A 24,886-nucleotide genomic window follows, 5' to 3' on the forward strand; every position below is an offset into this window, starting at 1 on the left:
TATATGGGGGGCATCATCCTGGCCACTATGAAAACAGGATCCTGATATAGACTAGCCACTGGCCTGATCCAGCTCTTCTTGTGTTCCTATGTTCTTCTACCCTCTGTTGCTAAGTCAGGAGAGCAGTCCATTTGGCAAAAGTGGTTTGGATACAGATGAAACCCAGGTCCCTGACTATCTGAATGAGCCTTTGCCAACCTTGTGCCCTCCAAAGACTTTGGACTACAACTCCCAAAAAGGCCAGGAGGGCATCAGGTTGGCAAAAGCTGATCTGAACAGCACCATCAAAAGGCAGAGTCAACTTCAGAGTTAGAAACTATTTCATTGTGTCCATTGTAAAATCAGTGACTTGTTAGCGAACAAGGTCTCAGGTAGGGTTGCTCCCTTGTTCATGTCACAGTTGCATAGTGGTGACATATATTTAAAAGTAACTGTGATAGCTTCTCCTCCCTTTGGCTGGAACAGAAAGGAACAGAAGGAGCGGCCGTCAGCCTGCAGCATCGACCAGGAGAATGGTGGCACTATATGACTACGACCCAAGGGAGAGCTCTCCTAATGTTGACGTGGAGGTACGCGTTGAAGCAAACCAAAGCCCTTCCTTCTAACCTGATTGATACGTGGATACAGAAAGAATTCAGTCCTTTGAGGGGGTGGGTAGCCAGCTGGGTGTCCGGGACTGGCTGGACACAGAGGAGTGGTGGCTGGGTGCTGAGGCGTAGGCACCAGCAGAAGCGGAGGTGGAGATTGACTTGGAAAAAGGGAACGGTGATCTGGGGGGACCTGTAACAACTGGGAGATGAGAGTCGGACGCAGGAGGGGGCTGCAGGATTGGAGAGTGAAGAGTCCAGGGCTTCCCCACCTCCTCCTCCTGTGTCTACCTCTCCTGCTCTCCTGTCTCCCAGGACCAGGAGAGGAATGAAGCAGGAGGAGCAGGTTGCATGCAGGCACAGTCTCCATCTGCTTGCACACAGACATGTAAGCCCGAGGTTGGGGCCTCCCTGTTGTGCCCAGCCAGGAGTAGCTGAGACACGTAGGACTGTTAGACATGCCTTTTCCTAACTTGTAAGTGTACCGTATTTTTCGCTCTGTAAGATGCACTTTCCCCCTCCTAAAAAGTAAGGGGAAATGTGTTTGTGGAGTGAATGCAGGCTCCATGGCTTCAGGGATAGCCACCCGAAGCCTCTGGAGCGCAGCGGGAGCTCCGTTTCTCCTGGAAGAGGCTCCGTTTCTCCTGCTGCTTCACTGAAGGGTTGCTGTGCAGAGGGGGAGAGAATATTTTTTCTTTCTTGTTCTCCTCCTCTAAAACTAGGTGCATCTTATGGCTGGGTGCGTCTTATAAAGTGAAAAATACGGTGCATTTGACAATAAAGAGTTTGTTCCTCACTCTGGACATTGCTTGCCTGACGGCACTTTGACACTTAGTGCCTTCCAGATGTTGCTGGAATTCCATACCCATCATCCCTGACCACTGTGTATCGTGGTTGAGGTTGGTGGGAGTTGCAATGTAAAACAAATGGAGGGCACCACATTGACTACCACAGATTCAGGGGCTGGGGGCTGGTTTGTGCCTTCTCTGGTAAGAACTGCAGTTCAAAATAATCATGGCACTTACACTGGAAGCACCAGGGAGACCAGTGTTCTTCTAGGTGCTGTTAAACTCCAGTTCTCAGCTCTAGCTAGCCTTGCCAGTGGTCAGGGACAGGGATGGGGGAGAAATCAGGTTCAGTTCACATTTTAAGCCAAGCCAATCGAATTTGCATTTCCCAATATGAGAACTGCAACACAGCCCTCCTTCAAAATTTGCACTCGTCCAAATTGTGTGGTGCAGTTCCCCAACCAACCAATTGGTTGCAAATTGCATAAATTTGGGGGTGGGGACATTGGGAAAAGATGGTGTTGTTTTCACTAACACAACAAAACTGCATTTTTTTTTAGGGGAAACACTTTTTAAAGAGAAATTTGCACTGAAATGCTGAAGAATTTTCATGATTTTTTTAAAACCCAAAACCAACCTCAGATTGCTTCAAAAAAAAGTGTGCAGAACTGAATTTGAGATGTTTATAAAAAAGAACTTGCTCCTATTAAAATGAATTCCCACCCAAAATCACTTCCTTATGACCAGGTATAGCATAAGGCATAGACTTCAACAGGTTTCAGATCGGGGACTCACCTGCAACATCACCTAACACCATGGAAACAGCTTTTAATGTCTTGCCAAAAACATGAAGATAAGAGTTGGTTCACCAGCATGAGAAAAACTCTCCCTTAGAATTTCTTCTTCTACACAGACATTAAAATTAAAGGAGCTCCTTCTGCCAGTGCATCTCATCTGCTCCCTCTTTCTCTTTTCCCTCTTTTTTTAAAAGTATACTAAACAGAAAAGGGAAAGATGGAACCTGGGGTTTTCTGCCTGCAACGCAGATGCTGTGCTATTTAGTTCTATCCCATGTCTGTTCTGACATTCATCCTCCTCCCCTCGTGCGTATATGTGCTTGCTAGTTCAGGGTTGCACTTTGTGCATCTGATGAAGTGAAACTCTGGCCTGCAACAGCTCGCGCCAGAATAAAGCTTAGTTTTTAAAGGAACCCCAAGACTCGTCCTGTTGTTTGCTGCATTAGACTAATGTAAAAAGACTTCTGTAAAAAGTGGCAGCAGGAGATACAGTCACCTCACCAATAATAAACAGAGGTGCTGCTAGATATCCATAATTTATTATCATTATTAGTAGTAGTAGTAGTATACTGCCCTATACCCAAAGGTCTCAGGGTGGTTCACATAAAAAGATCACAGTATATAAAATAAAAATAAAAGCAGTAACCCAATAATACTCCCCCCAAAAGAGCCACATTTTAAAAGGGTATGGGATGTTGATCAGGTCAACCAAAGGCCTGGTTAAAAAGGAACGTTTTTGCCTGGTGCCTAAAGGTGTATAATGAAGGCGCCAGGCAAACTTCTCTGGGGAGAGCATTCCACAAACGGGGAAGCCCCTGCAGAGAAGGTCCGTTCTTGTGTTGCCACCCTCTGGACCTCTCAAGGAGGCAGCACACAAAGTAGGGTCCCAGAAGATGATCTCAGGGTCTGGGCAGGTTCATATGGAAAGAAACGATCCTTGACGCAGTATCAAAAACTGAACCCTGCTTTGCAAAACCTGGTGATGCCGTCCTTTATTCTCTTTCCACAGGCTGAGCTAACATTTTGTACAGGAGACATTATAACAGTCATTGGAGAAATTGATGAAGATGGCTTTTATTATGTAAGTGTCCTGTTTATTTCTTTCCACTACTCTGTTCCAGTTGCGGTATCGCGTCCGTTCATTGGCTGCAAACCCTCAGGGCGTTGCAAGCCAAGAACAGCCTTTTTTTCTTTTTCTTTGCCCCTGGAACCAGAGAGCCAAGCCTGCCTTTCTATACACCAGCAAGAGCAGACTAGTTAGGCTCTTTTTACAATCAAGGCCCCAGATACAAAAACAAGAAGCACCGCCTCTACAGTTCAAATCCAGCAGGAACCCGTAGAACAGAGTGGAAACAGCTGCAAATACCAGAGGACAGCAAACACACCTACTCAGTCAGGTCTAATAAAAGAGCCAAGTTTCAGCCTGGTGCCCTGAATGACCCAACTTTCAGGGCTTGCTTGAGAAGCCTCCTTGGCGGAAGGCATCCCACATGGTGGATCCCAAAACTAGAGAGGCCCTGCTCCTTAGATCTGTGTCTTGGTTCCCTGAGATTCCCCAGGGTTTGCTTCCTTTGGGATGAGGCAGAGCAGAGAACATGGCATCTCTAGGATATGTGGTTTATTTACACATATATACAACCTGAGCCTATGATGGAGAGGTTCACATCAGCACCCCAAAAAGGTCTTGTTTTTCCCAGAGCCCGCAGCCTTGGATTCAAACAGAAAGCAATCATGGCACTCTCTCCTGCTTCCCAGCTTGCTACTTTGCTTCCAGCTCACATCAACTACTCTCCACTGTCCTTTTAACTATCCTAGTTGCGGCAGCCACCCATTTGTCCTCTGACACAGGTCCACCTCTTTTGTTCCCTTATTGGCCCATTACCAGGAAACTAGCATGGTTGTTTCAGGAATTTGGAAGTGATTTTGCTGGATCCAGCAATTAGGAGGATCTCAGTATATACACAACCCTGAATTTGGAGGTGCACACTGAGCCAAGGTCTGATATTTACACAAGGGGATACATATCCTAGAGAAGTAGCTTCTAGGTAGAGTAGCAAACTAGTGAGTTAGTCACGGTACTTCAGTAATCTACCCATTTGATCATCTGCCGCTTTTAACTTTCTATATTATTTCCCTTTTCATATGGATCTTCTGTGATTCACTGTGGTTTGCTCATCAGTGAGAAAGTAGTGTTAATGGTTCACATGGCTCTGAAAACCTTGATTCTAACTAAGGTTTGCTAGTTTATCACTGGGGGATCAAGGAAAAAGGGAAGCAGGAACACTCCATGCCAGCTGGTCATTACAATTTGAAATTAGGGCTGGGAGGGAAAGTAGGTTTGGTTTATGTTTTCATATGAACCTACCTACTTCACAGTTCCTGAAACAACCCACGAATCAAAAGTACACTTTTTCAAATTTTGCTACGCAGTCCTCTAACAAAATGAATTAATATCCTGTTATAGATGCTTTAGTTGAGATTCCTGACTTGCAGAGGATTGCACTAGATACCTCTTGGGTCCTTTCCAACTCTTAAGAGTCCATGAAAATTAAAATGTATATACGAGCAAAGATGCTCATAAAATGCAAAAAAGGGAAGTATCTATTGCAAGAATGGCATACCAAAATGCTGGATTTTCACGAGGACTTAAAAAAAAATGCAAACCAATGCAGAAATGTGGAGAACTGGGCTTAACACTGGGGAAAATGGGAAACCGAAAAGGTCAGATTCATGTATCCCTACTTGTAACTAACAACCAATACCTACCTTTCCTTGCTTCTCACACCCTCCCAGTACATTTCCCTTTTGGTCCGTGTCTTTGACCTTGTAAACCTGACTGTCTGTCAGCTATTTTGGAAACCATTTTTGGAATTTGCGGATTTTTTTCTTTAATATGGATTATCACTTCCCACCTCACCCGCTTACATTCTAGGGCGAACTTAATGGCCAGAAGGGTTTGGTTCCTTCAAACTTTCTTGAAGAAGTGCCTGATGATGTAGACGTCTACTTGTCTGATGCCCCAGCACGATATACTCAAGATACGCCAATACGTACGAAAGCAAAAAGGGTAAGCAAGCATTGAAAAACAAAAACACATTTATTTATTTTTTTGGTTCTGTTTCCTCCCCCCCCCCCATATTTCATATCAGATTTAGTTATGAGTATCATCTGTCAACATTTTTAAAATCCATTTTTTTGTTTTTAGGACATGCTGCGGGGGAAATGCCAATAAACACAGAAATAACTTGTTCTTCCACTAGTGTGTATAATAGTATCACGAGCATTTAGCTACGAACCATTCGTTTTGTGTTTGGTTCATTGCAATGCAAGCTTAGCTTTTCAAGCATTTTCCTGCCTTGCAATTATTTAACAGCTGCAGAATATAGGTATGCTATAGTGTTAAATGCAACACAGAACAAGGGGGTGGGGGGGGAGGGAAGGGACATGCTCCAGCAAGCTTGCATAGACCATAAACTCAAACCATTCAAAATCCTCACCCCAACCCCACTGCCAGCAAGTATCCCACAAAGGTGCCCATCTCTGAAAAGTATTCATGTGTAGTATCTCACTTCTGTCTTCTCTCATCACTGCAGTTTTTATATATTATATTTTATGTATATTTTTATTTCTTTGCTCATCTGCTTGGGAACAGAAGAAGAGTGTTCATTTCACACCTTAAAAAAAGGCAATGTAGCCTTCACGTAAGTGAGCAACTGAAGATACCAGTAAAAATATCAATTCAAGCTAGCTGGCATTATCTAATGCAGCCGTCTTAGCACCTAAATGTGCAGAGAGAGAAATATGTCTCCAAAACCATTAGCCCTGGTTGGTTGCAGACTTTCCTTCGATGTACTTTTTCCCCTCTCCTTTTTATTTTTCTAAAAAAAATAAATTCTCAACTTCTAGGGTCTATATAGTCATAAAATGTCAGCAGAATTGACTTATCTCACTGTTTTCTTCCTCCTTGTATTCAGGGCTCATGTTCTTAAAAAAAAAAAGTTTTAACATTTGGAACATATTTCTTACTGGACGTATTGTTTGTTTGCATAAAAAAGTGTTCCTAGTGTCTAATTCCAAAGAGAAGCTGCATATTGCATTGTTAGCCAATCTGGGAGGAAAGCCCCCCACCTCCAGGAGAGGGAGGGGGGTAAAAGCACAAAACAGACCCACCCTTGAATGATAAGTTTAACACTGTAAGCAGATCAGTATGGTAGATAAAAAGAAAGGGGTATGGTTGTATCTGAGAACACATTAACCTCAAATATCTGCTTCAACTGTTTGCCTTAAAAGTTCCTCTGCTGGTCAATGATACCCCAAGTTTGCCTATGGCAGTATCTTCTCCATAGTCATCATTCAATAAATAATAATAATGATGCAAACTCTCCAATAGCACAGTCCTACACCCATGTTTGCAAAGCACTCGGCGGCTCTTTGGTTTATCAATGCAATAACAGTTGACATAGACATGCAGCTCAAACCCATGAATGAATGCATTAGAGCTCAATATATATATGGTATCTTCAGGTGTACGTTGGGGGTGCTTCTACGAAGTGGTTCTTTTTTGTTTTCTTCATTAGACAAAGACCTTGATTTGAGATCAAAGTAAGCTTGTGACCTCTTCTCTTCAATTTCAATTCCGTTCATTAAACTGAGCCTGATCTAGATTTTCTGGATACAGTGGGGACCACGCAAGTGTCATAGCTGCCAGAAAGAATTGGTGGCCGGCTTATAAGCATTAAGCAAGCACTGCGACTGGTGTGGTCACTCACAAGTCTTCACTCTCGAATGACTTTCATACATATCAATGCACTTTGTGCAAGGAAGTGTGCATTCCCTGTACCAGCCATTTTACAAGAAATCCTATTGTATAAAAAGTGTGTATTACTACCATCGAAGGTCAGGAAGCTTTCTTTGATTATGATTAAGGTTCATTTTAGCTTTTTTTCTTTCAACCAGTGTGCCATCTTATAAAATATGTATATACAGTATTGCTTTTCTTAAAAAAAAAAAAGTGTCCAATGGATCTCAAAAATTAAAGGGGGGAAAAGGCCTCTGATTATATTATCTCCACAACTGGCGATTCCCTGTGGAAACTGGCTGGTGTATATATAGAACTTGGCATTTGTAGTACTTAGTGCAATTTTCTCACGTGCTCAGGGTCACCAAGAGTACCGCAATGTGAAAAGGCAATTTTAATTTGGGCCAAAATCCAGTTCTGAGTCACCCGGTTAAAATAAGCAGTGCAATTTATTTTACGAAAACAAAAAAAACCCCACAAATTCAACCCTTCAGCTGTATATGCTGTTTTTTTTCTCACTACTTTGGTAAATTAGCTAAATCTGTTGTGTGGCATACTTTAAAGGGAAAAAAATGGATTGTCCAAAAAAAAAAAAAATTAACAAAAAATGTTACCGACTTTCTTGTTGTTTGGCTTTCATTCAGTAAACTGTAACAATGTACCTACTAGGTTCCTCCTGAGAATACAGGTACATCACCAAGGAGAGCACCATCCCCCACAGTCCATCTCCATACGGGGTCACCTACGTCATCTGTGGGTTCTGGTAGTCCCGGGCGAGGCAGGGAACTGTCCTCGAAAAAGAAAAAGGGGCTGATTTCCAAAGGGAAGAAACTTCTGAAAAAGCTTGGTGCAGTGAAATGATTTCGTGCTCATCTGGACAACCTATAAAGCTTCAGATCTATGTATTTTATTTTTTCTTAACAAAATAAAATGATTAAAAACTTCAAAAAAAACAAACTAGGGCTTTCATGACTATTCTGAACCTCTTTCTATAGAGAACCTGGCCATTTCCTAGCACATTCCGACATCAGCAGAAACATCTCTGACTGGTTTGGTGTCAAGTTCCTTAAATCAGATGGCAAGGAGGGGAGGGAGGGGGAAAAAAATCAACGTGGCATTCTTACTAAAAAAGCACAGTGTTGCCAACATGCATTTTAAATATATATATAAAGGGAAGACTGAAGGGATTGAGGAACATCACGAGAACCAACCATCTCATGACAAGGCAACTCTCTTCCAGCTACCAACTTTGGATACATTTTGGTACGTTTCTCTCCCTTAAAGTGGAGAAAGAAAATCTTGTTCTTTGATCCCTCTTCTGCCGTTTACCCACAACTTTACACATAAATGGTCTTGAAACTCCTAGTTTATTCCGCCTTGATGTTTGCCTTATTAATGCACAAATGATTTGTACTGTCTAAACTATACAGCGTATACTTTGTATGTACTGTGTATTCAACTGTCTTTCCATCTTTCACCAAGACATTGGTAATTTTAAAAGATCAAGTAATTGGTGTTGCGGACTCCGTTCAATGTCCAATGTAATTCCTGGGAGTCTGAAAGTGTTGTGCAAAGATGCATTCTTAAACATCTGTACGAGTTCTGCTAGTCAACCTCTCAAGTACATCAAAAGCCAGATTTACTGCATAAAAAAATATTCAGAGAATGCACAGTCAAGCCATTTTAAATATATATATATATTTCTGTAGGTCCTGGCACCAGTAAAGGTTTTGGTATTCCAACAGCCAGATAATTTTTCTAAAAAAATAAAGTATCTTGCAATGCAGTCGAGCTGGACACCATTTTTTTGGTACTGATCTCAGAAGTATGCTAGACACAAAAGTGAGGAAGTACTACAATGAGAAAGTTGTGTTATTCACTGACCATCGCCAGCAAGAAGTTACTAAAACAGATAAAGATTGCTACGTTTGCCACTACATACTATGTCCTAATATTGGCATTGTGGTTTGGGAGGGGGAAAAAAGATTTAAAGATTTTAAAAAGCCCTATGTAGTTGATGGCAGGCATATTTGGCTGTTACTCTTTTGTAACTTGTCCATTTGTAAATTCTTTTTACTGTTTATACATACTTTTCAGACTGCCTTTCTTTTTGTAATTGATGGAAGGTTTATAATATGAATGATCAAAGCTTTTCCCCATTGTGTCTTCAAAGAAATATAATGTAAATTCTTGTAAAATAATCTAGTGTGCTAGATTTATGAAATTAAAAGAAAAATACTGGCCTAAATTTGTGGTAAAGTATTGTGTGGGCGTGTGCATGTGTACAGTTGTTCATGTGTAAAATATTTTATATAAATAAATTTGATATTTTGTAGGTTTGTCTTTGTTGCCTCTTTATTGACAAAGTTAGGAAGGCGGCAAGCTCTTCAAGGATTCAGAAACCCCGAAGAGCCCAGTCTCTCTTTTTCAGAGCATCAAGAGCAGGCACAGGCAAACTTGGCCCTCCAGATTTTTTTTAGGACTACAACTCCCATCATCCCTAGCTACCAGGATCTGTGGTGAGGGATGATGGGAGTTGTAGTCCCAAAACATCCGGAGGGCCAAGTTTGCCTATGCCTGATCAAAAGATTTCGGTATAGACAGATTGCCATGCACCCCAGCTCTCTTAGTAGAACTACACCACCCCCCCCCCAAATCATGAATGAAATCCCTCAAACAAGTCTCTCAATAATCCATTTTCAGTCTTTCTTGAAGGAGCAAGCCTGGATGCATGTGTATACATCCAATGAACAAACAGTCAGGTAAGTAATTCCCACCCATCAAGGGCTAGGGACCATTTTCCTCCACACCTATGTACTGCCCTCCAACTGTAGGCATTCCAAACGGACATTACGCATAAAGGTAAAGCAGACGTAATCACTGTCCACAAGCTAAGCCAGTAGCTGCTGTTTGTTGGCTGGCTGAAACAGCAGAAATAAATCAATTGAACTAAATGGCGTTTACTACAGAGTAGACATGCATTATTTTACTTTGACCTTGCCGTTCACAACACCTACTCAGAAATAAATCCCCTGGAGCAAGGTGGTCCAACACGGAGCCCACAAGGCACCTGGCAGGGCAGGGAACTGGAAGTGGCTCCCGGGGTGCTCCTCCAGATGTGGAAAGGAGGTGGGAGGGCTCTAGGACTGTGTCTTATCCAAAGCCTGGCATGTGCTGCCAGATTTTAGGTGTCCTTTGGCTTGGTGCCCAGTATGGGGGACCCAGTTGTGCTGCCCTAAACCTGGCACTACCCCCTGCCCACCAGTGCCAGGAAGGACAGAGTGTAGGGCTAGGGGGGAGAGCCACCTCCAGGTCCCGGGAGCAGCAGAGACCTGGCATTGCTGCTGCTTAGTTGGGGGGCACTCATGGTCTTTGGGGTGTGTAGGTCAAGGGCCGGCCTGGGGACCAGGGGTGAATCAGTAGGGTAGGGAGAAACAGCAGAGATTTGGGGCTATCTGGGTAGGTAGTTGTGGAAAAGCCTGCCTCGTGGGGAAGAACAAACATAGGCTCCTGGTTTTAGATGGACATAAGGCTCTTTAAATCTCCCCCTTGCCAAAGATCGCACACTTAACCCAAGATTCCTGTGTTTTTCCGCATTTCCAGGCTTTGCATCTACTAATTTGTCAGGTACCCTGCGCTTGTGTATTCAATTTAACAAATATTCGTACTATTAGTTGTATATTTATACATAAACAACATAACCATAATGCAAACTTTAACAATATTGCCTGCAGGTTCTGTGTCAAAGTACTGCTCACTTGGTCTGAGGCTGAACCACCCTGCCCAGCTACAACTTGGTAGGCTAAATCTGTTCTGGAGGGGGCTCTTTTGCCTACAATTTCCATGAAAAAGAAAGTTATAGCTGCAGTAACATCTAAAGATGTTAATATTTTCCATTATATATGTTAATGGGGAAGAGCGGAACTTTTGCTTGTCCAATCTGACTTGCTATTTGGATGTAAATTGGATCTGTTAAAAACAGAATGGCTCCAAAACAGGTTGGATGGCTTTCCAACACTACACATACAAGACAAACCTTGTGCCCACGACATATTTTAATTGACCCCATTTATTTAATGAAGACCCCAATTATTTAATGGGGATGCGGGTGGTGCTGTGGGTTAAACCACAGAGCCTAGGACCTGGCAATCAGAAGGTTGGCGGTTTGAATCCCCGTGATGGGGTGAGCTCCTGTTGCTCGGGTCCCAGCTCCTGCCAACCTAGCAGTTTGAAAGCTCATTAAAGTGCAAGTAGATAAACAGGTACCGCTCCAGCGGGAAGGTAAACGGCGTTTCCGTGTGCTGCTCTGGTTCTCCAGAAGCGGCTTAGTCATGTTGGCCACATGACCCAGAAGCTGTACGCCGGCTCCCTCGGCTAATAAAGCGAGATGAGCGCCGCAACCCCAGAGTCGGCCACGAATGGACCTAATGGTCAGGGGTTCCTTTACCTTTACTATTTAATGAAGAAACAATTGAGGACTTGGTCTTCTATTTAAGCTTACTGTGTTCACTCACCCTCCAGAATGAGAAGTACCAATAAATTCAGATTAATGTGTTAACAGTTTATTGAAATGGAAATATATGGTTTGTTAGCAAGAACCATGTTCAAAAAACCAAGTACACTTTATCAAACAAAACATTAACTAAAAATTCATCTTGCTGAAGTCACAAGTAATAGCTTGACATAATACTAAGTGAAACAGCATAGCATGATGAAACAGGCGTTTGTTTTTTTAAGCTCCACATTCAAGACATCTCTAAAGGGGAGGAAAATGTCTACGATACAAGTTATCTTCCCATACTGTTCTTCATCCTCTCCTGTAAGATCACAAGTAATAGAGATTCTCTGACAGCGACAAGTTAGGTTCCCTGTGTATGCTCTGACCCACAAGGAAAGCCAGCTTGTGGGCATATTGGCAGGGAGCAGGAACTCTAATAACCCCCTATGGAGAAAACACACACATTACAGGAGGCAGGTACAGCAAGCTGGTGCCCTCCTCCTAGGCACATCACAAACTAAAAGTTGCACTTTCAAAGTACAAATATGATGAAGAGACAGGGCCTAAGATAGCACAATTATCATTAAAATGTGTATCTCATTTAAGCTGCCTCCTCCATTCCTCCTTAATGGAAATCTACCCAGAAATCTCCTTTCTGTTGCCCTCACCAACAGAAGTTAAAAATCAACAAGAATCTCAATATTCTATTGAGAATGTGGCAGAGAGGTGGGACCAAGTCTCTCATGTCTCCTCTCAAAAGAATGACGGGAGAAATGTTTTACTTTCAAAGGAGCTTCTTAATGAGAAATGCCGTTTGGTCCCAATGGATTTATGCTCATGGCTACAATGTACTACTGATGCTGGGTAATATGATTTTGTGATGGCCCCTGTGTGAGGTTCTGCAAGTAAACAGAATTTAATACATTCTCATTAGTGGCATTCAATCTATCAAAGCCACCCATAACAGGATTTCTGAGCTAGTTTGCATGTCACAATAGGCTAGTCTTATACAGTGGTGCCCCGCAAGACGAACGCCTCGCAAGACGAAAAACCCGCTAGACGAAAGGGTTTTTCGTTTTGGAGGCGCTTCGCAAAACGAATTCCCCTATGGGGTTGCTTCGCAAGACGAAAAAAATCTTGCATCCCCCTGCGGGTTTTTTTTTGCTTTTTTCACCCTTTTCTTAAGCCGCTAAGCCGCTTATCAGCTGTTCCGCTGATAAGCCGCATAACAGCTGATCGCTGGAAGCCGCTTGACAGCTGTAGCGCTAATCCGCTAAGCTGTCAATGGGCTTGCTTCGCAAGATGAAAAAACCGCTATACGAAGAGCCTCACGGAACGGATTAATTTCGTCTTGCGAGGCACCACTGTACTGCAGTTTAGCCATCAAAGTATCTCTGACGTGCTATGGAGATCCCTATGCAGCTTTCTCTGGGTTCAGATTAGATTATAAGACTCATTTGAGTTGCACTGGGTGGGAGGAGCAGAACAGAATGGAGCCACATGCATGATTCTACCAGGCTTTTAAGGAAACTGTCTTATGACGTGAAGGGTCACCTCAACAGGATGCAATTATAGTTTGGTGGGCTTCTTCAAGCCAGTTTTCTGCTTCAGACACAGACAAATGTGTTAATCAAAAGCAGCATGCACAGTAAGGGAACATGTAAGCAAATTCAGCTAGTTTGCTTGTCTACTTACCAATTTGGATACCCTCTGCCCTGTATTTCTGCCTCCCCACCCCACCCCATTTAGAATTTTATTGATTCTTAAGGAATCAACTAGCAGGCAGAAATACTAATAAGCCTTACAAAAACCAAGTTGCATTACCAATTCTCTTTCTACTCCGAATGGATGATTGTGGGCAGAGGAGCCCACAACAAGCTTTTTGTTGGAACTCACATCTGTTCCCAAATGTATTGGAGCAAAGCAGAACAGAACTAAAAGTGGAAAGTTACTCCTCCCCAAGCGTCCAGAGCAAAGATTCTGAACCTGATTTGCAGGAACCCTGCTTATTAGAGGAGAGGACCTGGGAGGAGTTAACTCATTTGAGGAAATCATCATCTGCTGAGAGTGAAGTATATTTATTGTACATATACTTACTGGCCAGTTGTAATACATGTGGCAGAGCTTGTATGTTAGCCTCTGCATGTAGTCCGGCTTCAGCGCACTATTGTCATAGATTACATTGTAGTGGGTTGGTGCAACACTGCCAGTTCTCACAGACTGACTCACAATAAAGAAATCATACCTTTTAATAGAAAAAAAATTACAATTCAGAATGGAATTCCAGACAAGTGGAAGTTAAGGAACACATGCTATGCGGGGAGAAACTTTGTGCTAGCCATCAGGCAATGGCTTATTCCACCTGCTTTGCCCCACCCTTCAGCCTTAAGAGCCTTTGTAAGGGAGCTGTTTCTAGAAGAAGGAACTGTGAGGGGGGGGGAGACTGTTTGCCATCAGTGTGTGGTTGGGTTTCACCCCACCTCCAGCCTGAGGAACCTTCAGAGGAGTAGCTGCCACAGGCATTGTGTGTCTTTTAATGAGCTGAACAGAAAGAAAGATTATGAGGTATAGGGATGGGGAATGTGTGTGCATGAATTTAACATTGCTTAGTTTGTTTTTTGGTTGCTTAGTTTGTTTTTTGGTTGCTTAGTTAGTTTTTTTGGTTGCTATTTTGCTACTGTTTTTAATATTTTTAGAGATTATAAGTGCTGTATTGATTTATTAATCACATAATATGACTTTGCCTTCATTGTGATGTTCAACTTATTTTTTAGTTGCTTTGTTAATAGTGTTTTATAGATTGCAATTGTTTAACTGATGACTTGTTATTCTATGATTCTGTATTTGTAATGTTCAGGTTATTTACAGTTTAAGCTGCTTTGTAATTCATTTGAATGAAAAGTGGCATAATGAATGACCTCTCTCCCCCCACCCCCCCACCCCCGACAAAAAAAGAACCATGCACACACTTTCCTAGGTTTTGCTTAATCTATACCAAACAGTGTGTATCTAGCAAGTATCTAGAATTGTTGGGTGCCTTCCAAAGTGCACCCTTTGATTTAGCACCTTCATCTGAAGTCCACTCAAGGTAAATACAAGTCAGAGGAGTAATCCATTGTATTCATTCATACAAGGATACCTTCTCACACAGAAGTAACAATTGTTTACAATAAACTGTATTTCACTGTGGATGTACAGAGGATCCCAGATTACTTCCAGAATCTCATCACTCAATACTTAGTTGTCTCATGGGATGAGAGGCAGCATCTTTCACTCCTGCTTGCTCTCTAGCTTCCTGAAAGGAGCCCTTGTGCCATCTAAGGTACATTTAGAAGGCAGTAGTGCAGGGAGCAGGTCCTAAGGAGCACTAGGTTGAGGCATGAAAGGAGGAAGGGAAAGTTCAGGTGCAGTGTGCTGAATTATAGCAAACTTGTTACAGCAAGACAGGGAGGAGACCAGAAGGAAAAATATACTGTATATGGAGAGCAGATTGTGGTGGCAAGAAGACCTGATGTAATGTCAACTGTGCCAAAGGCACCACTTGTGGGTTCAGAAACAGACTGGGCTGAGACTCCCTGGCAAGCCTGAAGCAGTTTGGCCCCAGGAGCAAGTTGCTGAGATTGTGGGGGAAGGAGATTTTCCTCTGAGAGATTAATAGGCCACATAGATCAACAAAGTCAGTTCTCTTGCCCACTGTGCTGGAGTCCATAGAAGAAAGCAGCTCCTGGGTCTCCCTAACTCTGCAGTGGCTGAAATGAGGAGGGAACTTGCCATGCACGGAGCAATGGTGGGATAATGTGCGGCCTTGCCTTTGCTCCTCCACAGCCATGGAAGTGTTCAGCCTTGGTGTAACGGGTGAAGAGGCAGTGAATGAAGCAGGCATGCCATCACACGCGACAAAAGCCTCCAGCATGGGAGGAAGGACCTTCGCCCAGCTCCCTGAGTTCTCAAAATGGCAATGAATATCCCACAATTATGGCTGCCGGCTATGACTACTGCTAAGTGCTACCCCTTGCTTAAAATGCAGCTTATGCTTCCCTTGTCTGCTCTATGTTAAAAGAGCTTCTGACTTCAGGCCCAGAAAAAAGCACAGAGGAAAAGAAAGGAAAGAAAGCAAAATTTAAAAATTTAAAGGGATTTTGTTTTTTTCAAAGGTGGGCAAGGAGAAGAAAAGTACAAGGTAAAGAATAGCAATAGAGAGGGAAACTCCAGAAAGGATATTGTTCTGAGCCAAGAAAGGAAACAATGATCCTCAACAAGAAGGGAAAAGTCTTCTGTTGAAGTTCTGGGTGTTTGTTGCCTCTGAACTGCAAGGCCGAGAACACGGCCTACTTGGAGACCTCTGGCATCCACAGAAGAATTGGCTATTTCCCAGTCAAGAACCATAGCAAGAATACTGGTTATTAACAAGGATTTGGCAAAAGCAATCCAGACAACAGCTCAATTATCTTCCATATGCAACTTACCATTCTGGTCTGGTAACTTCCAAATCAATAACTGTGCCAGGAGGTGGATTCTGAAGTCTTCCACCAAGCTGAGCAAAGAATCTTGTATTCACACGCTTCTTCACCACTATCACTGTTAGTTTGGGACTTGAGAAGATCACATAAGTTTATATACAGTTACTACTTTGAAATAAAACAGTACGTTAAGAAACCTACTCTAATATGGTGGCAATTAAGTACAACAGAAACACTTTTACCAGGTAGTGGAAGGCTATGCTAGACCAATGAGAAGTGGTTCAATAAAGCCATCTCATTTACCCATTTGATATTCAGGTATGCCAGATGGCATCACCAAGCTTACGTTTTATGGAGCCACTGCATGTGATTAACCATGACATGATCATGTCGGATCACTTAACTTACTTGTAGTCCTGCCCAACAGCTTTCAAGCACTCCAGAAATTGAGGAACTTCATAGTTAACCAAGGTTTTCAGTTGACCATCTCCAACACCATCTCGATACACAATAATGCGAGAAGGCATGTGGTTGTTGTAGGTATACCAAGTCCTTAAAGCAGCTTTAGGAGAAAACATCAGTGCATCAATTTACTACTAATGTTATTCCCTTTGGCCGCCAACACGCCATTAAATTTAAAAAGCAGTCTGACTGTTTATAGCCCCTCCCTCCAAATGTCAAGCTTAGTAAAACTGGTTTCCTTCACACTCTTGTGTTTTGAACGGAAGCAATTTATCTTTTTCACAGTAATAAATTAACTGTCAACCCTGCTAAGACAACTTCCCATTAAATTGAATTTTATAAGCAAGCTTGTTATAAATCAGTTTTTTATATAGCAATTTGCCTGGTTAAAGGATTACTTTTAATTTATAAAATATTAGTAGAAATGGAAGGATCAAGAAGATCAATTAAAAGAGGTGTGGGGAAAGTAGACAACAGGGCAGATAGTCAAAGCTGGGGGGAGATATGGAAGAAATGTACGTTGAAAATGTTGTCTATAAGAGTAAAAGAAATTTATTATAAATTAGGTTGGAGATGGTATTTAATACCAGTCAGATTAAATCAAATAAACAAGGAATATTTGGTGTTATGTTGGAGGGGATGCCAGGAAACTGTGGTGGGGGTATAAATATGTACATTTTTTTGGCAAAGGGTGTTTAAAGAGATAACAGAAATCATGGGGGTTAAAGCTGACTGAAAGTTCAGAAGTTGCATTATTATCAATTTACATTGGGTGGAAGGTTCGTAGGCTATGAAGGACTTGCTCGCAAATTTATTGACAGCTACACGAATTATTATAGCTAGGAAGTGGAAGGGGCAAGATGAATATAAAATGGAAGAATGGTATAAAGAAGTCTGGGATATATCTATTAATGATAAATTAACATGTGCCATTAAAGTAAGATGGGGAATATGCAGGAGAAATGATTTTGAGAAGGTACGGACAGCATTTTTAAGTGCTTTTTAAAAAGGAGTGCTTTTTAAGTTTCATCTTAACCAATATACTTAGCACTCCAGTTTGTGTAAATTTTAAAAAATATTTGGGCATGACCCAATAGAAGACAAAACACCAAGTCCTACTGATATTTGTGAGGGCAAAATATGTGCTCATCTCTCCCAGTGAAGGTAATGGAATTCAAAAGTATCCATTTATTAACAGAAAGATAAGCTTTATTTTCACCAGGCATAGGCAAACTCTGGCCCGCCAGATGTTTGGGACTACAATTCCCATAATCCCTGACCATTGGTCCTGTTAGCTAGGGATGATGAGAATTGTAGTCCCAAACATCTGGAGGGCCAGAGTTTGCCTATGCCTGATTTACACCATCCCCACCCCACTCCCAGTTGTATTTGCATTAGGAAAACTGCATGAAACAAGGATAAACAATTCCCAGCTGCCACTGAGTGTGGAGTGGAGTGCTCTGACTTGTTTTCAAGAGTAGTGGGCTATTGGTTGTGCCACCAAAGGCACCATCAGCAGATTGGGGCATGGGGCTGGGCAGGTCTTTACAAACAGCTTGGCAAACCTGATCAGACCCATAGTTACCAATTCATCAGTCTCTTAAAAAAAAAGAAATAGGGAAAATGACACACAGCAGTTCTTAAGTATACCTTGCAAGCATACTTTAAGTCCATCTACAAGTTCTTGTCCACGATCTTGAAGGACACAGCGTGAATACCAACTGTTGTGAGAAAAGAAAATGTTTCAGACAAAATAAATTTTCCTCGTCATTACTGTGACAGCAGCCAAGTACCTGAAGTCTCTCTCTGTATAACAACAGAATTTGACTTTATTACAAAGTAAAGTGTGTAGAGCACAAGCCAGGCAGCTGAGAAAGTTCAATTAATACTTTTGATTTCTCCGATAAATTGCCTTTTCATAAAGAAAACTAAAAAACAAAGTGCTGCAATTAAAAAAACAACAACTTCAGATTTTTACCGTGTCATTCCCTGATTCAGACTTGCAACAAATCCTGCAATTGACCTCCGGCCAGCTGTGGTGTCATGGTAACAGTCAATTCCCACAATCATGAGTTGTTTCAGCTTGAAAAATATTAAGAGAAACAGAGTGAGCTACAAACTCAAAAATCCAAGTTTCCAATATATTAAAATTAGCTTTTGTACTAAATAGTTATGGGAGCTATTCAAGAATCATACTCAGATCTCAAAGGGCACAGTACTAGCTAGTTGTATATCCTCTTAAATTCCTATTAGTCTGACCCAATCTCAATCTACCGATATAAAATAAATAAAATAAGATAAAAAAAATTCCTTCCAATATCACCTACTACTAATAGTAGAATTTGCTGATGTGTTTACAGTGACTGTCGTAAGTCCATTAAGGCGAGTATCATATTTGAAGGTTTCTACACAAAACCAAAGCTTCTTATTCAGTCTACAAGTAAGTATTTATTAGCAACTGAAGGGTTTTTTAGTATGGATGTGCTGTGGCTTTGAACGAATACTGAGCCAATGTGAGCTGTGTTCTAAGGTATGCATGCTTCGAAGGCAAACAAGTGCATTTGGGCAGGGGGAATGGGGAGAAGACACTTCTACAGTTCTTCCTTTTTCTCTCTTTCACATGGTGCTAGCACTTAGGGAGTACAAGCTTTTAAACTGCAATCCCAAATCAATTCCAGCCTTTGTTACTGTGTGGGCTGTTTCAGGCAACTCCCCAGTACCTTTTTATCCTGATAGTAGAGAAACAAAGCAAGAAGCTAGGTTAAACAGATCACAAAGTTAACAGGAAGAGTCAAGTGGGATTATGAAGAAATTGGGTTAAAGAATAAAACTTCATAAGCCAATCTAAGCACATTCGGTATTTATGTGCAGGTATTTGACAATGCTAACAAATGGAATGAAGTAAACAATTATACTTGAAAAGAACTACTTACTGGTATCTCAACACTCCAGAGCTCCCCACCCATTTTACAGTTCATCTGTAAAGCAATTTTTGTGGCTATGGCCATTACTGTCTGGGGTTTACTCAATGTCCGAGCGAGCACACATTGGCTTGGAGTGGGGCAATCGGTACACAAGTATTTCTTGATTGCATCGTACTTGTCTTTACGGTTACTGGAGAGGAGGCAAACGACCTTTAAAAAAATATGAAAGAAAAACTTCAATATATCACAATTACTATTGAAAATTTTTCTATCTTCTGGCATGCTCAAGCTACGGTGTGCTACGTAACTAGGGCCAGCTGGCCAACCTGCACGTCTCCCAGCAGCATACTGATGTGTAGGACCACAATGGTGGCCTTCCACAACTGGATGGAATGACCAGGAATGCTCAGCATGCACAGCCCAAAATATGGAATGACAGGTTTCTGCAATGCACTCTGTAACCTGCCTATTGATGATGGGTCTGGAAACCTCCATCATCCTAGGCTCCCACATTGTACCAGATAACAAGGAATCTGTACATCTTAAGTCCTTGGTGCAGCACACATAGACCCAAAAGCCTCCCTGGATGACAAGTCTGGTGGACTGGTTTTGGGAATTAGCTAATGCCAATGCACTTTTGTTCAAATAAACCAACAAAAGGAAATTCAATTCAAGCTTTTCCCAGCATGATTCAGAGAATCTACAGTCACCACACCATGTTTCAGCATTATATCTTCTAAATCACTTAATACATACCATCTTTGTATCTGAATCAACTTTTTGCTTCAAAGTTCTCAAATATGCTTCTGTTCTGTCCTCTACTTCAATCCTACAAAAAGGCCATGTTTTACTGTACTTTATTCAGCAGCACCTATTCTAATTTAAGAAACTCAATAGCAATGAATCCCTATTATTTTAATAGTGCATACAGTGCCTAAGAATGCCAGACTCCACTGAAACTCTCAATTTCCAAAAGATAAAACAAAGATTAGGTGTTCTAGGTGGTATTGCAAATTCTCCTGAACATTCCTATGGTTTCAAAGTAGTCTATTGGAAATTCTGACAAATTACTGTGAGTACAAATTTTCTTGATTTAACCATCCTAGTACAGTACAATTTCTGAAATAAAGCAATATAGTTTCTAGATAGTAAGTGTCTATATGGTACTTACATCATTGCCTTGTTCATCTGTATACCCATTGCTGGTGTGACTTTGAAAAGATTCTGTACTAATGCATTAGCTGCATCATAATTTCTCCGTGTGTAGATTAACAGCCAGTTATCCAAAGGCTTTACACTGATTAGAGATACTCCCCTGGTTTCTTTAGACCAGTCTGCAAGTTGCGGATTGTAGTCAAACTGAATTAGAGAAGATTCCAAAGTAATCATCCAGCATGAACATAAATCCAAGTCTTAAAACATTTTTTCTTGAGCAACACATGTTGCTTGATGAGAATAATCTGTTCTGGCTGTATTTTAAAATGCATTAAATTAAGTAAAAGGTTAACTTACCACTTTCCCTCCTTGATGGATCTTTTCTGACTGAACAACTCGTCCCGAAAAGGAAAGCAAGTTGGATTCAAAACTTAAGCCCCAATCATGAAGTTCTTTCTGGACATTATCGTCTCTATTTAGATATACAAAACAAGAGAACACTGGAGTTACATTATTTGTGCTAATCTCTTTTTCTGGGAAATAGCAGGCTTATGTTTCTTAGTAAATCAACACTGTGCAACTATTATCTGAATATGATTTAAGTAACGTACTTGTTAATGTAATCAATGAGCCTTCCAACTTCACGCATTCTCTGGTCTGGGGCAAGTCTTGTATGAACAGACAAGTCTTTCATAACGGTAAAATCACTTCGCATTTTATCGGTTAAGCCTACAAATATGAAAAAGATTATTTAAGGCAAAATGTCACATAGAATAGGGCTACCATATGTCCCCAGTTCCCGGGGACAGTCCCCGGTTTCGCAAATCTGTCCCCGGACAAATTCCGTTCCTGGAATGTCCACAGATTTGCAAATCTGTCCCCGGGAAACATGGCAGCGTCAGCCTCAGTTGGCTCTGGCTGGCTTCAGGAGCTTCTCACTGTTGCGCACAAGACACAACATATGGGGACTTACAGTGAGGAAAACTGTTGGGTGCCACGGCAGCGAGCAGCTCCTGAAGCCAGCCAGAGCCAACTGTGCTACCAGGCTGGCTCCGGGCTGCTGACTGCCGCTGCCACTGCCGAAGGGGAACCGGGGACGTCAGGCAGTACAGATCTCATGGCCCCTTTGTTTTGACTGATCGGGGGAGGCTCGGGAGTTGCAGGCGGCCGGCGCCCAGTTTTTTTAAAACTCTGCACATTTATGTTTCACAGGGTGCAAAAGGAGAGCTTTGCACCTTGCCTGGCAGAGAAACACAGCCTTGTGCCCCTCATGGGCAACGCCCACCCACGACTCCTGAGCCTCCCTCAATCTGTCGAGACAAAGGGGGAAGCGGGCAGATCGGGGAAGGCTCGGGATATGCATGTGTGCTTGGGCCCAGGGACTTTTGCCTCTCCATCCCCACTACTTACTCCCTATTGCTACTCAGCTTAAAAAAAAAGTGCCCCCAGATTCATTGAAAAAAATCTGGTAACCATAACATAGAAGCCACTCTTTCTTAACTGAATATACAGGTAGGCAAGTTAACTAAATCCAGTTCTCCCTATGCGTCCATGCACGCCCTCTCTCTCTCTCTCACACTACCCCCAGCACCTCATTTATTATCCAACTGCTACAAATGTAAGATTCCTGTGAAAGAGTGTTAATATGAATATCCCCTATCAGCACTGCATCCATAGTTTAGCTACCAGAACTATGCTGAGTGGTGTCAACAGTACAGTGGTACCTCTTGTTATGGACTTGATCCGTTCCAGGGTGCCATCCTCACCCCGAAAAGTCCATAACTAGAGCGCCGCTTCTGCGCACGCACGGTGAAACCCGGAAGAATACACTTCTGGGTTTGCACGTTCGCAAGTCGAAAAGACGCAACATGAGCCTAACGCAACACGAGGTATGACTGTACTCCGAAGTAAAAATTTGTCTTGATCCAGAATATTAACAAAAATACTGAAATGCAGATGACATGACAGAAAGCTTACTTTTAATTGTATTATACCTGTAAGGTAGCAAAGTTCAGGAACAAGTATGGCTGGACCTGCCATGACACCTCCTGGGCCTGTCTTCCTCTTCGGCTGACTCACCAAAAGTGGTTGATTCAGGTCTTTGATTTCTTGGCTATATTGCTGTATTAAAAGCACATCATCTAGAATTTAGTTTTGCAAAACTTTTTGACTATGAAGTCAGAAGGAGCTGTGTCACATGGAGATGCAGGTTCCACAATTTCATAAATATGGCCAACAGAAGATGCTAGCAGCTATAACACTTCTGAACACAGAACATACTGCTAGGACCCACTGAGTGGCATGCCACAATGGAAAAAAAGAAAATTAGTTTCACATCCTTTAAATAATAGAACAGGCCTATTTAAAAACAACTCCTCTTCCCTCCCCAAACTAGCCTTGCAGTGTAACCTTTTGCAGGGTGCCCTATATGGCAGAAAATGTGTGGAACTAGATCACCTGGCAAGGTCCAACACAATGGACTGTGCTTGGTTTTAATATATTATGATCTGCCCTGAGCCTCTGGAATGGAGCAGAATATAAAGTCCAAGTAAAAAACAACAGCCACCACCCAAAAAATATCTGTACAATCTATAGTGTTGCGAGTTTGGGGGGAACCCCCTAAATGCTAGAAATTAGTAAATGGCAGAATTTTGATTATTTGAGTATTGAAGGGATGATTGCAGACCAGAGGAAAAACACAAAGCTTTCTTTCCGAGTCAGGGCCTCACCTGGGATAGAGGTTGTTAATATGACAAAAGGTGATAGCCCATCTAATAGGAAACCTGAACCCGGGCAGACAAGATTGCCAGGGTAACTGGGCGTGAGGTGACAAGAAAAGATTGTTTTGAGCGTGGTGTGTGGGGTAGACTGGAGAACAAACATTGAGATCCATCTTGGCTGAAGGCTAGCTGGGAGTGATGCCTTTGGCTCCAGTGCTATGGGGAACAAACCCTGCCTGAGATGACCATGCTGTACGTTCTGGCCTCCCTCTATGCAGACTGAAGGTGTAAATATGTGAATAAATCAGTTCTTAAAGCTATGAGTCTCTGCTGCACCTTCAATTCTTGAGCAGAAACCCTGAGTGAGCGCCTGGAACGCCCTGGAATCTTGCTACTGCTTAGCAGAGAGTGGGAGGTAGCACCCAATTTTTGTAACAATAGTAATAAACTCCCTACAGCCACTAAAGTGAGTTCTGCAAATACTGGAGATGCTCAGCATATTCATTAAAAATACATCATTTGTGGATACACAGGTCAGGACCAGAGTGGGGCTTATGAAAAAGCAGCAACCCTGCAATATAGTTTCACTCATCTCATGTCCCAACACGATACTGAGCCCCACATCTGCCAGGGGCAGCCAATGGCAAAGAACAGGAGCAGTGAAACTCAGCCTAATTACAACAGGGTAAAAGGTAAATTTGCACATTTCAGAGCAAAGACAGGAACACCAAGCTGCTATTTTTAGAGTCAACCCTATGGTTTTTGCAATTTGTTATTTCACCCTGACTGGAAGCCTACCAATACTTTACGTCACCAATAATTACATAAAGGGAGACAAGGGGGTGAGTGAGATGAAACAGATCCACCTGTACAGGAGGCAGAAAATGGACTTGGGGTCTCTACAGAGGCAAGGCAATCTACTGAATATAGAGGTCCACACCCCCTTTTTCCTCTCAAAATTATTTCTGGATTCTAACAAACAGTAGCAAAAGACATGCCTTTGGGATGACAAGTATTTGCCTACAGTTCAAGATGCATATCTTTAGATAGCTAAGTTCACTGTATTATTTAACTGGTAAAAAGAAAGACAATGAGCACTTTTTGCAAATCTTAACTTTAGAAAAGAAGGTTCAACACAGTGGAAGCCAACGTATCATACCATTTTGTAGTAGTCCATAAAGCTGATTTCAGTTCCATCTCCCTTCTTAAAGGAAGCTTGGGGATTGGAATCCCAATCAATGTCATCAACTCGGTATGTTTTGTTGTTATATCTGGCAAAGTTTTGAAAAGTTCTGTTAATCTTGCTTCCTTTGTGATTTCAGCATAAAACATTGTACAAAAAACTGTTAACAATACTAAATGACCCGGTATCAGACGGGAAACTGCCTTAGCATAACAGGAAAAGAGACATGGTGATACTTTCAGGCCCCCCAACTCAATTTGAAATAAAGCCTCTCTCCGTTGATTGTTTTATCCAAGTGCTGGAGAAAAGAAAAAGGATATTGTCAGAACATTTAAAACTCCTATCAGAAATACTTGCCCAAATCTGAAATAGAGAGGAACTCTGAAGAGAAACCCCTACAACAAGCAGACAAACTTCCTTGATTTGCAGAAAAGCCCTGGAGCAAGTAGGAGGTAGCCCATCTTGAAAGCCCTCTTTTATGAATGGAGAATTTATATTAATTCAGCAGGATAGG

The 24,886-nt window shown here is 42.0% G+C and overlaps 2 protein-coding genes and 1 long non-coding RNA gene across 20 annotated transcripts in view; 2 read left to right on the plus strand and 1 right to left on the minus strand.

The window, feature by feature from the left end:
- The window catches only part of RIMBP2 (RIMS binding protein 2), a 169,164-nt gene extending 159,859 nt beyond the window's left edge, over positions 1-9,305 (plus strand). For 6 of the 16 annotated variants that reach the window (XM_081893223.1, XM_081893224.1, XM_081893212.1 and 3 more), the window contains 4 exons: positions 466-569; positions 3,182-3,253; positions 5,105-5,239; positions 7,640-9,305. In XM_081893223.1, coding sequence (XP_081749349.1) covers positions 466-569; positions 3,182-3,253; positions 5,105-5,239; positions 7,640-7,831 — 503 coding nt within the window. In that variant the 3' untranslated portion in view covers positions 7,832-9,305. Of the gene's footprint in view, positions 1-465; positions 570-3,181; positions 3,254-5,104 lie in introns of all 16 variants that reach the window. The other 10 variants (XM_081893219.1, XM_081893217.1, XM_081893221.1 and 7 more) reach the window with 4 other exon arrangements.
- A 2,211-nt stretch (positions 9,306-11,516) lies between these two features.
- Positions 11,517-24,886, minus strand: part of PIWIL1 (piwi like RNA-mediated gene silencing 1) — a 28,408-nt gene continuing 15,038 nt past the window's right edge. For all 3 annotated transcript variants that reach the window (XM_081893308.1, XM_081893307.1, XM_081893306.1), the window contains exons 10-22: positions 24,349-24,460; positions 22,464-22,590; positions 21,081-21,198; positions 20,827-20,941; positions 20,486-20,673; positions 20,071-20,143; positions 19,324-19,524; positions 18,369-18,472; positions 18,041-18,111; positions 16,337-16,490; positions 15,935-16,060; positions 13,566-13,713; positions 11,517-11,912 (exon numbers count right to left, since the gene is read on the minus strand). In XM_081893308.1, coding sequence (XP_081749434.1) covers positions 11,796-11,912; positions 13,566-13,713; positions 15,935-16,060; positions 16,337-16,490; positions 18,041-18,111; positions 18,369-18,472; positions 19,324-19,524; positions 20,071-20,143; positions 20,486-20,673; positions 20,827-20,941; positions 21,081-21,198; positions 22,464-22,590; positions 24,349-24,460 — 1,654 coding nt within the window. In that variant the 3' untranslated portion in view covers positions 11,517-11,795. The remainder of the gene's footprint in view (positions 11,913-13,565; positions 13,714-15,934; positions 16,061-16,336; positions 16,491-18,040; positions 18,112-18,368; positions 18,473-19,323; positions 19,525-20,070; positions 20,144-20,485; positions 20,674-20,826; positions 20,942-21,080; positions 21,199-22,463; positions 22,591-24,348; positions 24,461-24,886) is intronic.
- On the plus strand, positions 13,731-14,406 carry LOC309359646. Its single transcript, XR_014163890.1, has 2 exons — positions 13,731-14,081; positions 14,123-14,406. It is a non-coding gene; the product is annotated as an uncharacterized lncRNA (long non-coding RNA).

This window comes from Podarcis melisellensis, assembly GCF_964234715.1.
Source record: "Podarcis melisellensis genome assembly, chromosome: 16".
Taxonomy (NCBI): domain Eukaryota; kingdom Metazoa; phylum Chordata; class Lepidosauria; order Squamata; family Lacertidae; genus Podarcis; species Podarcis melisellensis.